General features: G+C 42.2%; 2 protein-coding genes across 5 annotated transcripts in view; one reads left to right on the top strand and one right to left on the bottom strand.

Annotated features, from left to right (window-relative positions):
- Positions 1 to 13961, top strand: part of LOC306978996 (Na(+)/H(+) exchange regulatory cofactor NHE-RF1-like) — a 31545-nt gene extending 17584 nt beyond the window's left edge. The window contains exons 2-6 of one of the 2 annotated variants that reach the window (XM_079577755.1): positions 1477 to 1647; positions 4935 to 5088; positions 6317 to 6363; positions 12603 to 12698; positions 13268 to 13961. In XM_079577755.1, coding sequence (XP_079433881.1) covers positions 1477 to 1647; positions 4935 to 5088; positions 6317 to 6363; positions 12603 to 12698; positions 13268 to 13405 — 606 coding nt within the window. In that variant the 3' untranslated portion in view covers positions 13406 to 13961. Of the gene's footprint in view, positions 1 to 1476; positions 1648 to 4934; positions 5089 to 6316; positions 6364 to 12599; positions 12699 to 13267 lie in introns of both variants that reach the window. The other variant, XM_079577754.1, reaches the window with a different exon arrangement.
- A 2972-nt stretch (positions 13962 to 16933) lies between these two features.
- The window catches only part of LOC306978994 (CASK interacting protein 2), a 68482-nt gene continuing 68024 nt past the window's right edge, over positions 16934 to 17391 (bottom strand). For all 3 annotated transcript variants that reach the window (XM_079577750.1, XM_079577751.1, XM_079577752.1), the window contains one exon: positions 16934 to 17038. In XM_079577750.1, coding sequence (XP_079433876.1) covers positions 16942 to 17038 — 97 coding nt within the window. In that variant the 3' untranslated portion in view covers positions 16934 to 16941. The remainder of the gene's footprint in view (positions 17039 to 17391) is intronic.

Below are 17391 nucleotides of genomic sequence, written 5' to 3'. Positions count from 1 at the left end.
TGGGGCTGGGTACATTAAAAACAACAACAACAATGGTACCAGCGCTCGTGCCTCACACCTTTCTGTGTGGAGTTAGCTTGTTCTCCCCGTGTCTCCATAGGTTTCCTCCGCAAAAAATATGTACAAGAGGAACCCTGTGGGGCCAGGTTCCCTGAAAAGCACATTATTTATCTCAAGGGGACTTTACTGGTTAAGCAAAGTTCAAAATATACGCCAATACCTGCAACGTCCAAAAAATACAATTTATTTACATTTGGTACAACCAAGTGACTTTCTGTAGTGCTGCCACAGAACATCAGGTATCTTTTTCAGTATCAGTTGTACCTAAACTTTGTCACACTGGTGCTGTATAATGGTATCCAGCCCCTGATATTATGAACACATCACTGTGGTAAAGCAGGGGTTATGCAATGTGTGTCACAACAATGCAGGACTTTGGACACAATTCAGAATTTTATTGCGGCCTTCGACAAAGATCATCCCAGAGGCTGAACGACCCATCTTTTATCTGCTATATTTGATCAATCATCCACAGGGCGTGAACTGATTAAATATCAGGCGCGCCCACTGGAGCGAGCGCTAGCTGCGGAATGATTGACAGAAGCTGCTGACTTCATGGATTTAAAAGAACTGCGCCTTCACTAAACGTTAAACCAACTAGTAGGGATAACTAGTAAATGAATTGATTGTATACTCTGTTTTCACAGTGCATCTACAGCATCGGCAGGGGGTGATATCTTTTGTTTGCAGAAGATAAAGTTCCTAACTGCTTTGCTAATAGATCATTGCAATCATTCACACTGACACTTTTATTTGATGGCCTTTTATTGTGCGGCCTTTCCTACATTATGCAATATTTAGTTTTTTTTAAGAAATGAAGCCTAGGCGTTAATTCAACCTGGGAGACGATTTTCAGCATCACATACCTCCAGCCAATGATCGCTTCCGAGAGGCCACACCTCCACCTCAGCCATCAGCGTAAGAGCCGCACCTCTGTAGCAGCCAATCATCGCCCTCGGTCCTGCTTTTAAGCCCCAGCAATCATGGTTCGTTCGCTTCCCAACTGTGCTGCGACCCACCTCCACTCCATCTCTGCCTCTTCCGTCCACGGCTTCTCCCTGCTGCATCTTCACGGGTCTTCCATACCACCACCAGTGTCCAGGCTCCGGGGGAGACATCCCTAACTACAAGCTGTTCATCCATACTGACTTTCATACATCGATGTTTCCGCCGGGTCTGATCGCCAAAACTAATATACATGTCAATAAATCTTCCTCATCGCTGCTTTTGTCTGTTTGAGTCTATCCAGGTTGAAATACTTTTGTACACTTTACCCTTAGTGATTAGGATTTAGAATAAGCATGTCATTTGAGCGCTTCAATGCTCAGAACTATGTGCCGTGAATGGGGTTTCCCAATCTGCAGTCCTAACAAACGTGCCGGTTTTGCAGATACTCAGTGGACTCTTGTGTTGCAGGAGGAGAGGAGTGGTCCGCGGCCCCGCCTGTGCAACCTGCAGAAGGGACCGGGAGGGTATGGCTTTAACCTTCACAGCGACAAATCCAGACCGGGACAGTTCATCAGAGCTGTGGACGACGACTCCGCCGCTCACAGGGCGGGGCTCAGGCCCAATGACAAGATCGTACAGGTAACGCCATCGCCTTCTGTTAAGGTCTTTTATTGTGTATTGTGTTTGAAGATATCATTCTTCATGATTGGAAGTATCTGTTCTAATCATGAACCAGGAAGTAGCAAACAGATGTTAAATGCAAGCCTGGCGGAGGCTCGTGTTGTGAACACTAGAGGGTCACACTCAGCGCCACAAAGAAGTGGGATGTTGGGAAAATGTGACGAAAGTTACCAAGTTTAGACCTAACAATCGAAATGAACAATCTCCTTTTCTTTGTTTTGAAAATGTGAAAAATGTGAAGTATTGAGGCAGGAAAATATCTTGATAAACTGTATTATTGTGGACCATTTTATGCCGACAAAGCTGTTACTCTAAAGCACAAAAATGACACAAAACTTAAGTTGAGTCAAATGTACCTAAGCACATCTTAAATGAGACAGGTTGAAATTGAAAGTAGAAACAAAAAATGCAAATAAATGTGAAGACGATTAGAGGTCGATCGATATGGGTTTTTCTAAGGCCGATGCATTTTGGGGGGATTTTTATTGGCCGATGCTGATTTATTTATTTTAATTTAATTTGACCTTTATTTAACCCGGAAAGTCCCATTGAGATTACGAATCTCTTTTACAGAGTCCTGGCACCAGAGGGGAACATATTGTGCATGCTCTGCCGATATTGGCAGGTTTTTCCAAATGTCTGGTCTATAACCCTGTTAAAACATAAATACTTGGCTGCTTCAGCAGTGGCCGATTTTATTTTGTTACTTAAGGTGATTCAATCATAATTTCTGTCCCAGCTTTGATTAGTTGCCGTTAGCATTAGCATACTGTTGCTAGCTGCGACATCTTGTGCTGTGATCAAAACATTGTGGAGGTTAAAACTACTTGTGGCCATCCCGCCTCTGCTCTGCCCGATCCCGTCAGACTTGGGAAGCTCAGCAGGAAGGGCCTGGTCGGTTCTTGGATGGGAGATGGTTTGGTCACACCAGGAAGCCTGGGGTGAAGGTAACCTGAATAACACCAGGCTGCTGTGTGCGCTCGAATCATGTCCAACTGCACAGCAGTCTGGGGACCATGGCCGAAATTTTCGCATGGATTTGGGAACCAATCACAGAACGAGGAGGGACGGCGAGACGATGACGAGCCATTCGATATACGGAAGCTTGTACTTTATTTACGGATAAAAAACAAAAAAAGTTTATTTACGAATCCAACATGACAGCAGCAGATGCGATGGTATTTTTCGATCAAGTTTTAGACCTTGTTCTTCATAGTTTAGAATTATTATATATAAAACCAATGCTTTATTATTACTATCATTATGAAAACTAACTCAGGGATTGAATTCTCCAGGTTCGGAGCTTCAGAATGACATTCAGCATGTCCATATCAACGGAGGTTCAGTGAAACTTGTAACCAATTTTCATGGCAATATTCCTCTGTTCCCCTGAGGCCTAGGGCGTCGTGGGAGGACTCGTTTTAAACGGGAAGTCTGTGGAGATATCGGCTTTTTTCTGCGCTAGATCGGCCTTTACAGATCATAAATATTCAGCCCAAAATCATTTATTGAAAGATGAGTCAGATGTTTCACTGTTCTGTGTTGTATTCGTTGCAAAACAGCAAAATGAGTACAAGTAATGAAAGCAGAAGAATCTAAGGTCTCGTCCCTGATTTCTGAAAGTTGTATCTCAGATGTTTCCACCCGCGTCTGAGAAAGACATTACAGTGTGAAGGACTTTTGATACGAACACTGACGATTTACAAACTAATGCTTCAAACAGAGCCTCCCGTCCTTCCCCTGGACCACTCCAGCCGACACTCCCCCTCTGCCTGCATTCCTGACCCCTCCCTGCCGTCCACATGTGTGTGTGCTGATGCATGTATACACTTAGTTTTGTATACACTGTGTCTGCATCTTATTCTAAAGCCTTTTTATTGATGATTTCATCTACAGTATCACTCCTGGAAAGTTGTGAAACATGTTCATGAACTTGATCAGAATGGTGAATGTTGTTTTTGTGGCTGTTACAGTGTAAGTCCAAGTCTTAGCCTGGTCTGTTTTCGTCCCTGGAGCACATGCTACAGCCTAATCCCCCCCACGCTGTCGGCCTCTCCCACGGCGCTCCCAGGATTGCGTGTGGAATGCTGGGAATCCCGTAGGAGCGCAGAAGGCCTGGGCGAGGGAGGAGCCTGGTACAGATGTGCACCTCTGTGATATCAGTGAGCACATACGCCCACGCTCTCCCAGTCTGGAGGAGCAGCACCAACGCCCGTGGATTTGATAGAAACGGATCTAAATTAAATCCAGGCTGGAGATCTGAAGCTGGGCCGGCGGGCAGTGCACTGCGGTCGCCCACTGCTCCTCATTGTGCAGTTAAAGGCGGAGTCTTGCGCAAAAATCACTTTTTAGAGCTTTTTACCATGTTACAATGTTGTTCTCTCATCAAAAAAAGACTTGCAGCTGTGTTACAAGCCACTGGCGCATCTTTGAGTAATCTTTAGATCTTCTCTAGTGGATACGAGTCCATCGCAGACGAATCACATCGCGACCAAACAGTCATTTAGAAACATTCAAGAGTCTGAGTAACATAACTGGACTCTGTAGTGTGTGTAATCTGGACTCTGTAGTGTGTGTGATCTGGACTCTGTAGTGTGTGTAATCTGGACTCTGTAGTGTGTGTGATCTGGACTCTGTAGTGTGTGTAATCTGGACTCTGTAGTGTGTGTAATCTGGACTCTGTAGTGTGTGTGATCTGGACTCTGTAGTGTGTGTGATCTGGACTCTGTAGTGTGTGTGATCTGGACTCTGTAGTGTGTGTAATCTGGACTCTGTAGTGTGTGATCTGGACTCTGTAGTGTGTGTGATCTGGACTCTGTAGTGTGTGTGATCTGGACTCTGTAGTGTGTGTGATCTGGACTCTGTAGTGTGTGTGATCTGGACTCTGTAGTGTGTGTGATCTGGACTCTGTAGTGTGTGTGATCTGGACTCTGTAGTGTGTGTGATCTGGACTCTGTAGTGTGTGTGATCTGGACTCTGTAGTGTGTGTGATCTGGACTCTGTAGTGTGTGTGATCTGGACTCTGTAGTGTGTGTGATCTGGACTCTGTAGTGTGTGTGATCTGGACTCTGTAGTGTGTGTGATCTGGACTCTGTAGTGTGTGTGATCTGGACTCTGTAGTGTGTGTGATCTGGACTCTGTAGTGTGTGTGATCTGGACTCTGTAGTGTGTGTGATCTGGACTCTGTAGTGTGTGTGATCTGGACTCTGTAGTGTGTGTAATCTGGACTCTCCTTGTCCCGTCAGGTGAACGGCGTGCCGGTGGTGGGGAAGCAGCACTCGGACGTGGTAGCCGCCATCAAGGCCTCCGGGTACGAGGTGCGTCTGCTGGTGGTGGACGCCGAGGCGGACGACTTCTTCACCAAATGTAACGTCCTGCCCAGCGAGGAGCACGTCAACGGTAACTGCAGCACGAAACACACACACACTCGCACGCAACGCGAACACACACACACACACACACACACACACACACACACACACACACACACACACACACACACACACTCGCACGCACAAAACGCACACACACACACACACACACACACACACACTCGCGCGCACGCACAAAACGTACACACACACACACTCGCACGAAACACACACACACACACTCGCACGCACAAAACGCACACACACACACACACACACGCACACACACACACACACACTTTCGAAAAATGTCCAAAATGTCCAAACTCAAACTGGTCATCACAATGTCTTGTGTTTTATATAATATAATGTCATTGAAAATACCAAAATTGCAAATCTTAAATGATATATATATATATATATATATATATATATATATATATATATATATATATATATATATATATATATATATATATATATGTGTGTGTGTGTATATTGTATTTGGGCATTAAAAAGCATTAAATTTGACTTGCTTCTGCCTGTATAAACCCTGGGATTAAACATAACAGTATTTTTGAATTGTGGCTTAAAGTAAAGTAGTGCTGTCAATCGATTCATTTCATTGCTTTAAATGTGTTTGTATTTCTTTTTCCTTTTTTATTATTTGTACGACCATAAACAATAAAATAGGTGGTATTACGAACCAACCAAAGGAGAGAAAATGCTTGGTAAATGCTTTTCTATTCCCTTCAGCTTTCCTAAATATAAAGTTTGTACGCTCATACACGAGTACAAATAGATGCCTCCATCTATTTATACCTGGTGTCCATCAAGAGTTTACCAGTGCATCAACCGTTCAACTGTAAACAGCTTTTGTAAAGTGAAAATGTCACAAACTGCAGCTTCATGTTTGATAAGTCAGGGGTGGGTTTTACATAAGTTCTGTGAACTTCAACCTTGAGTGTGCAAATGCTTTCCTTTTCCTGTGATCTGAAGTGAGTGTTGTGCTGATGACAACATACACATGATCATTGTTGTACTTGCTGCTCCGTCAGTGTCCACAGAGTATTTCGTCCACAGAGTATTTCGTCCACAGAGTATTTCGTCCACAGAGTATTTCGTCCACAGAGTATTTCGTCCACAGAGTATTTCGTCCACAGAGTATTTCGTCCACAGAGTATTTCGTCCACAGAGTATTTCGTTCACTGATTTTCTTTGTAATCCTTAACACTTTACTGTCTGTTCCCCTGTAGGGCCCCTCCCAGAGCCGAGTGCAGACCGGGCGTCGGACGAGGAGCAGGTACAGACTCCCCCCACATGCCCTGACCCTTCTCTCTGACCCATCCCCCCCCCCCTCTCTCTCTGGGAAAGCCCTGATCCTCCCTCACGTGCCTGGGGCAGATTAGGTCCAGGGAGGACAGGCAGATTTAATGAAACATGAGCCGAGCAATTAAATTAAATACAAATAAAAACTGTAAAAATATTAACTCTAGTAACCACAATACATCTCACACTGAAAACCAACATCAGATTAATTACGATGAATTAATTAGATAAGTTTAAAAATATGAATGTAAATGAATCCTATTTTACGTACAGACACTTTTTCAGTTTCCTTTGGGGATGGACACGGAGGAAAGCCAAAAACTATTTTACTGTCAAACTTGTTTATTCGCACAGTTAAAAGATAAACTTACTTAAAAAGATCATTCTCCAAAATAAAGTGTTTGAAATGATCACACAGGCCTCACATCTCCACGATAATCCGTTCAAATGTAGCATCGAAAATATTACTCTGACAAATATTTACAACAACTAAATCAGGGGTGTTAAAGCTACGCCCCGCGGGCCAACTGTGGCCCACGGCCCACTTTTAGTTGGCCCACTTCACATTCTACAAAATAATCAAATTTATTTATTTTTTTGCTTTAATTGAATATATATAAAATAAATGAAAACCCATTAATAGAACGTTGTGATGAAGGCTGTGTTTCTTTTTACTTAAGCATATTCAATTAAAAAGCATAGTTAACGTTTTATTGAATTTACTAACTTTAATACAATAGAGGTGAAGTTATATATCTGACCTCTACTGAGTTGTTGTATTTTTCTCTATGTGGCCCTCAGTGAAAACAGTTTGGACACCCCTGTCCTAAGTAAATGATTCGTAAATACAATTAATTAATTACAGAGGCCATAATTAAGTCAATTTAAATAATCGTATCAACCCACCACTAATATAGTCTATATAAAATATAATATAGATTTAGGAATGAATATTGTTCAGGCTGTCTCGCATAGCAACATAGATTTTGTGACTCACTGAACTTGAGAGGTGGTGAACTTTTTCATTACAAATATCACAATATCTAAAAGCATAGTGACATTTATTAATATGATGTTTATTAAAAAGCTGCATGACATGAGGAAGATATTCAATAAATGCCTTGAATACTGTGATATATTACAGAAACCATTTCAACACATTCCAGTTTGTATGAACAAAAACCATTATGCAATTTGTTTTTGTGTAAAAACAATACATAATTGGGTCAGCTTTGGGCCCCATAACCACAGGGGGGGCCATGAAAGAGCCCATTTTCAATTGAAAAAAAATGCCAATTATTTGCATTACATTTTGTATTAATTTCTATATAAAAATAAGGGGGCATGTGAAATCTTCCTGCCCCAGGCCCAAGAAAGTCTGTTGACGGCCCTGTTAGCTGCTATACAGGAGCCAAAACATTATCAGCCAATAAATGACGAAACCATAGGATATAAGAAGCATTCTTTTCTGAGCATATTAGAGGCAAAAACAAAGACTATCCCCCCCCCCCCCCCCCGCCCGGCTCCAGCTCGCCTGTAACCAGATTGGCACTCACAGGCTGACACACTCTCCTGACCTGTCACCATGGCGACAGGCGGCGCGTCCTGGGCGGCCTACGCTCCAGAGGATCACGGGGATTGGGACAAGAGTGGCTTTAGCTCGGGCGGATTATGCTAATGAGGCGCTAACGAAGCCTTGTTGGCCAAGCTAGTCCTGTAAAACCACAATGGCGTTTTCAGGGAATATTACCTAAACACTGCGTCACGTGACCTCTCGACCTCTCGTGTGTGCGCCCACAAAAGGGAGTCGGGATTGGCTAAATTTAGAAGAAGTGTTAAGTAACAAGGGGAATAAACAAGTGATTACACAGGAGTGTTTGTCTCATGTTTATGGTGGTGAAGACTGCTGGGAAATGTGGAAATTGAGGCTAATGCTTCTTAATATTATTTCACGACAACATAAGGTAAGGTAGGGTCAAGATACTGAATCCGATTAAAAAAGATAAACTGTAGAGTTGGTTGCACAGACTTAAAATAAAAGTTTGTGTAAGCTCTGAGTCGTACAAGACTTTCTCATTGTCTTCCATCGTAGGCAAGAGTTTAATGGTGCTGGTTTTCTCACGGTAAAGTGACAGAACCCGTCACTCATGACAAGCCGTGACCCAGATAAGAATTGCATTTGGAATATAAAGGTGAAACTCAGTAAATTAGAATATCGTGAAAATCTCCATTTAGTTCTGTTATTCAGTTTAGAGGACGGTCAGGAAAAGGCCATTCAAAAGTGTTTGGACCTTCACAAGGCGTGACTGAGGCTGGAGTCAGAGCATCAAGAGCCTCCACACAGACAGATCCTGGACATGAACTTCACATGTCAGACTCCTCTGTAGAAGCATCCTGGTCTTCATAACAGGCTGAGAGCATCCACGCCACCGCATTAAGGCCGTCAGTCAAGTACAAGGCCCAAACCAAGTACTAAGTACTTATGATTATAGTTTGATTTCATGTACTATTGTAATCTTCTGAGATTTTGAATTTGGGTTTTTTACAAGCTGTAAAACATTTTTTTTCTAAATTAAAACAAACAAAGGCTTGACATATGTTGCTTTGCATGTCATGAGTTTCTATCATATATTAGTTTCACATTTTTAACTGAATTACAGAAATACATGAACTTTTTCACAATATTCTCATTTTCTGAGTTTCACCTGTAGTATAGAAAAACCTTGAAAAACCTCGAAAAGCTAATTTTTCCCTATCCAGGCTTGACCCAAATCTAAAAGCTTCCTGAAAAAGCGCTAATGGGACGTGAATGAGGATTAAAACACAACAAAAACGTGACAAATAAAGCAATAAAAAAACATTGAGTAACGACAACACATGGAAACACAAGGAAAAACCTTAGACCAGTTTTGTAGCTTTCAAAAGACACGTTACATTGGTCTATAGGTGGCAAGACGTTTTTAGATTTGGGTAAAGTTCAACCAGAGAAAATGTGCTTTGTTGAAGTGGGGCCATTTTCTCCAGTTCAGCTATACCCAAATCTAGAAGGTTTACAGCCTAGAGTCCAGTGTAACGCCTCATTTGAAAGCTAGGACCTGAAAACTAATTTAAACAGCGACAGTGGCGCAGATGGTAGAGCGGGTCGTCTCATGATTGGAAGGTCGGGGGTTTGAATCCCACCTCCTGAAAGTGCACATTGTCGTTGTGTCCTTGGGCAAGACACTTCACCCACATTGCCCCCAGTGTCTGCGTACACTGGTGTATGAATGAGAGTATGAATGGGTGAGTGGATCCTTGCTGTAAAGTGCTTTGAGAGCCTAATGTAGGACGAAAAGCGCTTTATAAGTTGAGACCATTTACCATTTAATTTAAACAGATCTTTTTTATTGCTTTTTTTGTCACCTGGTTGCCACTTTTCTGTTACTCTTTTGTGGCGTTTCTGTTACTTTTCTCTTGCGTCTTACTTTTTTGTCACTGCAGATAAAGTCTGTGGCAGATAAGACCAGCAGATGATGAGTAACACAGATCAGCTTTGAGTCAGTGGTGATGTGACTCACTGCCCTCTGCCGCCCTCTGCTGGAGAGAATCCATGCAGCCATGAGCTTTTGCTTTGCTCACTTTCATTGGACTCTCCAGCCACGTCCAGCTTGATTGTTTTTGGATGGATCAGAGTGACTCATAAACCTATTAAACTCTTGATTTATGTTTTGTTTGTTGTTATTAGGTCACTACTACAGTTCAAACAGGTTCTAAGTAGCATTTTCTCAAATAATAGTAATTGTTTAAAGGCCCTGTTCCAGACCTTCTTTATTAGACGGAGCGCACAGTCTGCTTCTACAATATGTCAAAAAACGACTATTACTTTTTCCCTTTTTATTCATAATTATTTTTTTTTGTGTGCATCAGCGACACAACATTCCCTTGAAAGTACATTGACCCACGGCCCTTTACCTTACACCGTGGGAACCGCCAGGGATGCCCACTCTCACCATTACTGTTTTTAGTCTTCATCGAACCACTCGCCGCAGCAATACGTCAAAACAACCACATCAAAGGAATCCACACACAAAACAATGAACACAAAATCAGCCTCTATGCAGACGATGATCTCTTGTTTTTGCAAGACCCCCATCATCACTACATCACACTATAAGACTCATAGAATCATTCTCTAAACTCTCACAGTACTCAGTCAACTGGAATAAATGCTCAATATTACCCTTGCAGCCAAACAGTCTCACTCTGCACTAACCATATCACTTACCTAGGAATAAAGATTTCCTCCAGGCTGTCCGAGCTGAACTCTCAATTTTTCCCCATTACTTAAACAAATAGAAGAACCTACAACGCTGGATGAATCTCCCCGTCTCAATTACAGGCCGAATCTCCATAGTCAAAATGTCAATCCTCCCTAAAGTCAACTACCTTCTCTCAATGACCCCAGTCCAACCCACCTCTGCCTGGTTCAAATCCCTTGATTCAGGCACCAACAAGTTCTACTGGAAAAATAAACCCCCTCGAATCAAACTCGCAACAGAAACCCAGACTACAAGGTGGCCTCAACGCACCAAACTTCTATCACTACTCATTAGCGAAACATCTACAGTTTATTCACAAATGGATCCATTCAAACCCATCCGACCAAACCTGGATAGACACAGAACAATCATTATGTAATAAAATTCTAATATCAGACCTACCATTCTTGAATCAATCAATAAAGAAAAAGCCACTCTTCAAAGCACCAACAATAGCCGGAGCTCTGACAGTTCTCAAACATACCCCTCACTCGAACAAACCATACACCAATCTGGAATAATCCTGCATTTACAAGTAATAAGAAACCTCTGCATTTCCTCACATGGGCAGAAAAGGGCATAACTCACCTCAGACACATCTTCACCAACAACACTCATTACTTACATAACTTACATCTTTCACACACTTCGTTACAGAGTTTGGCATCGGGAGCAAATGCTTCCTTGAATATTCACAACTAAGATCAGCCATCCAAGACAAACTAAAAACACAAACAATAAACCTCGAGCTTTCACATGTAATCTCAAAATTCATAAATATTACCCCTAAAAAATTGAATTCAAAAATATCCAAAGTACTTTCAAAAACAGACAGCACGCATGCTCTGCCGATCTCAAAATGGCAACAGGATCGAGCATTTGCTCCGATGCCGATTTCTGGACCCAGATTTGTAAAAAATTATACTCAATGACCAATAACAATAACCTACAACTTATACAGTTTAAAGTACTCCACAGATATCACTACACAAACTACAGATGATCTAACATGGGATCCACTTCAGAAACATGTTCACACTGTACACAAGGAAGCAAGGACGACTGCACTCATGCACTCTGGTCACTCTGGGAAACAACCAGTCAAACACTCTCCACACCACTGGGCCCCCCCCTCTCTATTAGCCTACATGGAGACACATCCACACTGCCACCCAACCAATGCAATACCAAACATCTCCTGGTGTCGCTAACTGTCGGCAAAAAGGTCGTCCTTCTCAACTGGAAATCAAGGAAACAAATACACATCACCAAATGGAAGCACCTGATGTTCGATCACATCTCACTACAGAACCACACAGTCCACGCCCGACACAGACCACTCAGCCAACACACCCTGGTCCACTTGTATCTCATTCCTACAGTCATAGCCCCCCATAAATAGCTCAGTATACATACATACTACATTATTCTTACTTTACTTTCTACTGAATCCATTCCTGTCCTGTTAATGTAATTATGAATTATTTGATTTTGTCACCATTCATCATCACTAATGCTGATTTTTTTGTGTCTGTTTTTTATTTATTTATTATTTTTTTATATAATTTATTATTATCATTCTTATTATTTTTTTAGTATTATTTCATTTGTGTATTATTCACACATTCTGAGGTTGAGATGGGTCAGTCATGGCATTAACCACAACAAACTGAACACATCGATCTAGTAATGGAAAACACAAATCTTATACAATATCATCTTCTGTCTGTCTGTTCGTTTTGTAACTATTTTATCACTGTAATCTCCATTAATACTATTATTATTGTAATTATCATTATTATTATTTTCATTATTATAAATGTATGGACTCACTGTAAATACCTGACACCTGGTGCATAAATAAAAAGATAAAAAAAGAAAGTACATTGACCGCTGTTGTCTGTTCTGCCAGCAGGGGGCGGTGGCGGAGCGTAGAGCGAAGACCTCCGTGAGCTCTGAGTCCAGCGCCTCCTCGCACACGTCCCAGCCCAGCTCCAGCGCCATGACGACGGTGGGTGCACCTCCTGTTTTATCATTCGGATGACACACGGCAAAGGCACTTGTTGAGTAAAAACTGGTCTGTTCAGAGTGTTGCTTAGAGCGCCCTCCACTGGCTACGGGGAATTAGTAAGAATAAACACTGAAAACAGCATTAGCAAAGAGGTTCTTTTTAGTCATTTTTTTAGATAAACGCAGATGACGTCATCATAGAATTTGGGTTTTGAAAAGGTGTGAGTAGATGGATGGATCAATGCTTTATTAATCGTGATGAAAATTCAGGTTTCAGCAGAAGCCGCCAGTCACTCAACTTCAAAGTAATTATACATATAAATATAGACTGTTGAGTCAGGTCCAACTGACTGATGGACAGCATCATCCACCAGGCTGTCAGGAAGCTGAACTCTCCCCTTCCCTCGCTCTGCTGCCCCTTATATACAGTTGTTGTTGTTGTTGTTTTTTGAGAGTAACACAATTTCCTTTCTCTGTGTGCACTTTATTTTAAATGTGGTGGAATTGCCCGTGCAGTGCATCTAAATGTGAAGTGTCAGTGGTAAAATGTGACTTTGTGTTGTCCTGCAGGGGGAGCCGGTGAGTGACAGCCTGGGTTTGGGTCTGTCCGTGGCCCAGGCCCGAGAGCGAGCGCTCCAGAAACGAGCCGCCAAGAACGCCCCGCGCATGGACTGGAACAAGAGGCGAGAGGTCTTCAGCAACTTATAAGCCCCGGGTCCTCCATGAGCGCCCTGACCTCCAGACCCCCCCGTCCCCCCTTCAACAGTGTTAAAGAGATGATTCATCCACTTAATTCTAGGGTTGACCACTTTGTAATTTTTATTGTCCAATGTTTTACACTGAATGAATGTTTTATGATGTAAAGATGATGTTTATTCTAAGACGAGTACTTGTGCTCAGCAATACGTCCGATCACTTATTTTCAAATGATTGCACTTTGACCGCAGATCTCACATTCAGATTTTGCTTATGGGAATCTACTGTGATCAGGGCTTGACATTGACCATCCTTTGGTTCATTTCTGGTTCGACCAGTCACTATTTTAATTTTACAAGGCATTTCATTATGAACATGAGCAGAGTCTCCACAGAATAATGAAACTGTGACTAAAAACATCTCAACTCTTTTGTTCACGTCGAGCCCTGACTGTGATACGTATATGTAAATCTTTGACTAGCGAGACTGTGAGCTAGACTCTTCCAATCTCACATTATTTTTTTTAGATTTGTACATACATGAATATATAATTAAAAGATCATTTAATTTGAGGAAGTGTTTGCGGTGCAGTTTATTCGTGCTTTCTATATTGGTCCCGTGTTGGAGTCCCGGACTGTGCGGGCCTTTCTGTGTGGAGTTTGCGTGTTCCTCTCGCCTGGATGGGATTCCTCCAGGTGCTCTGGTTTCCACCATCAACCCAAAACATCAAGGATGGGGTCAAATGTAGCATATAATAACTTTATATCAAGTACGTTTGGTGGCTGGTTGATATTTTTTCCAACAGAAAGACCAGGGTCCAAACCACATTACTTTGATCATCATCTGTTCTCTGTACTTAAAGTGTAGGACCTTTTGCCTTTCATCAAAAGGCTTCAGCAGTGACACTAAAGCTTCTGCTCCCAGGCAGAATACAGTCTGTCACTGGGAGGGGTCAGCTCGTCTCAACAACCCTTTGAATAAAGAGTGAGACAATAAAGTACCCCTTCACCTTAGGACGAGCTAACCCCTCCCAGTGGTCCAGGTGTAGTCCACCTGTGGACAAAGGGTTAGTGTCACTATTGAGTACAGTTGACTCGGGCAAAATGAGCCGAGGTTTCCACACTCGCATCAAGCACAGAAAGCAACGCCTCAGCCGAGCTGTGTCACCAACATATCATTTTAAGAAAAGTTCAGTGACCAACACTTCCACATTTTGTATCATATAGTGGCAAACGCAACGTGCAGCAGCAAGCAGCAGGGGGCGCCAGGTGAACCAGAGCAACCTATGGATTATTGTCATTTGGGATTAATGCACCGGGTGCCAATCCCGTGGCGCTCTCGGGCTCTACCGCCCGCCCTGGGCCGCCCAGATCTTTGGGGACCAGGCGAATCTGCCATGAGAACAAAATGATTTAATAAATACCGTGTAGAGCTCAAGAACCGTCTCTTTTCTTCTCTTTCACGTCCACATTGAAGTGCAGCACAGAGTCTTAGTCAGAGTCTTCCACGAGGCCTCCTCCCAATAGGACATGCCTGTAACACCTCCTGAGGGAGGCGGCCAGGAGGCATCCGGAACAGACGCTCGAGCCACCTCTGCTGCTCCTTTCGACGTGGAGGAGCAGCAACTCTACTCCGAGCTCCTCCCGGGTAACTGAGCTCCTCACCCGATCTCAAAATGTGCGCCCAGCCACCCTGCGAAGGAAACTCATTTCAGCTGTCTGAATATGCGATATTGTCCTTTCGGTCATTACCATAGAGGAGGAGAGCGCCCAGTTTATAATCAGGGGGTCGTGAGTTCCAGTCAGATGATGGTCTATGATGATTTAGTCGTTTGACTTGACATCAGCTAGTAAACAAAAGCAAAAATATGTCTGGTGCCCTATTATTACACAAGCAGTATTCTTGGTCAGTGACTTTATTTTTAGATGGTTGTGCCACTGATTTCTCATTCAATTGTGTCTATTCTCATTATCCAGAGCAGTTTTCCTCTTTCTAAATGATCACTCACTTAGTCTAGTTCACTATGTGTAGATTTCCACTGTTGCGGGATTTTCGATATATTTTTGGAAACCTAATGGTATGAGCAATGAAAAAAACAATGTTTCCATTTGCCCTTGTCATTTGGTAAAATTGTGCAATTATACCACTTTTGAAATAGGGTAAATGGGGAGTTCTGGTGATCGCTATGGAAACATGAAATTATGTTTCTTTGACTTGTTTCGTAAATTTCCGGCAAACTGTGTTGTTTACTCCCCATATAAATGTTATTATCGCTATTAATGCATCTTTTTTTCTCCACATATCAGAAATCAGAAAAAAATAGTTTTGATACTCTAATTACAGAGTGAACCGGACTATCAGCTAAACAGCTCAATCCTGAGTATTTGGCTCACATTTCTGAGAATATATGAGCTCAGTCAGTGCTGAGTTCGCATTTTTCAGGCTCATTGCTGCAATGTTTATTCACCACCAGATGGCGCCTATAAGCCTGCCAACACAGTGTGACACAATTTTACACTTGAGATATTATCTACCCATCACTACAATTAGACATTGAAGAAACAAACAAACCTTGTGCCACATGTTTTCTGATATTGTTTTAAATATTAATAAAAGAAAGAAAAACAATTCTAAATACATAAATAAATAAAGTAAATAATACAATAAAGACAAAGTCTTAAAATAATCTTTTAATGCCAATACATTTTCATTTACAATAAACTTAGAGCACATTCTGTCACTGACCTTTTGGTAACTGGTCCAACGGAATCGAATAAACATCTTTTTGTGCAGTTAATAAGGTGCGTATGAAAGTATTTATAAAAAGAAACTAGTTTTACATCAAAATATTGGCTAAAAATCACCTTTGTCATGAAACCATTTTATATATTTTTTTTGCTAGATGAAATGCCGGACCCGTTTGCATCGTCAAAAGAACTTTCACTGTAATTAATTTAATCTTTAATCTTTGATATAAAAACTCTTTCTCTTTGCCCAAACCTGAGCCAAGTTAGTAACAATAGTGCTTTAAATAATGGCTGTTTCCCTATTTATATAGTTTTTGTTATGAGAATAGAACACATTTATGGAACAGACTGCTTTTCATACATCAATACAATATTTATCTAATATACAGCAGCAGCAAATGCACATTCATAGTTTTCAGTGACATCGTTTGAAGTAACCGTGGCGACGCACAGGTCAGGGCTTTAGACGGCCTGACAAATGTATTTCTGAACAGTGCAGTGGCTCTGATGATGTCGCCTGAAAACGATGAGTAATGCCATTTAACAATAGACTTTAGTTTGTTAGAAAATGTACAACATTTGGTATAAATATATTTAAAGTATAAAGACAAACAACTACACCACAGACACAGACATTAACACGTAAAACAGTAACAAATGGACCCTTTTTGGGCACGTCTAGGCCAAGTCCGTGCCAGTTTGTGAAATCCCCAGTTCCGAAGGCCGAGTGCTGTGGATTTCGTGGAGAAAGGCTGTACAGGAAGTGGGCCGTGATGCGAACACTGCTTTTATGGAAGGAGGTCATTCCAACATGGCGTCCAGCTGGTCGGCTAGGTCGTCGAACATGTTCCCGATGTCGTCCAGAATGTTCCCGGCGGCTTTCACAGAGCTGCCCCCGCTGGAAGAGGGAAAAGAGGAAAGAATAGTACAATGTTGCGCAAGTTAACACAAACTCGTGGAGGTGTCACGATCATAGTAGACTGTAAATATAAATGGACGTCTCCTCCTCACTCCTCCCCGTTTACCACAATGACCACGTTCGAGGGGGAAATCATGGCGGATTTACAGACTCTCCCTCCCCAGCTCTGACGAAGCATGTTCCTAAAAAGGGCATAAGGGCGGGATCTTCACCGTAGACTCCGCCCTTGTGTGACGTGTGGCTCGCGCAGCTCCAATGCTAACAGTCCGACCCTCATTAAGTACGAGATTTCTAAAATTCATATTACGAAAACCAGCCTGGTTTCTTAAGTT

The sequence above is a fragment of the Gobius niger genome, assembly GCF_951799975.1.
Source record: "Gobius niger genome assembly, chromosome: 19".
Lineage (NCBI taxonomy): Eukaryota > Metazoa > Chordata > Actinopteri > Gobiiformes > Gobiidae > Gobius > Gobius niger.
This window is presented reverse-complemented; position numbering and strand designations above follow the sequence as displayed.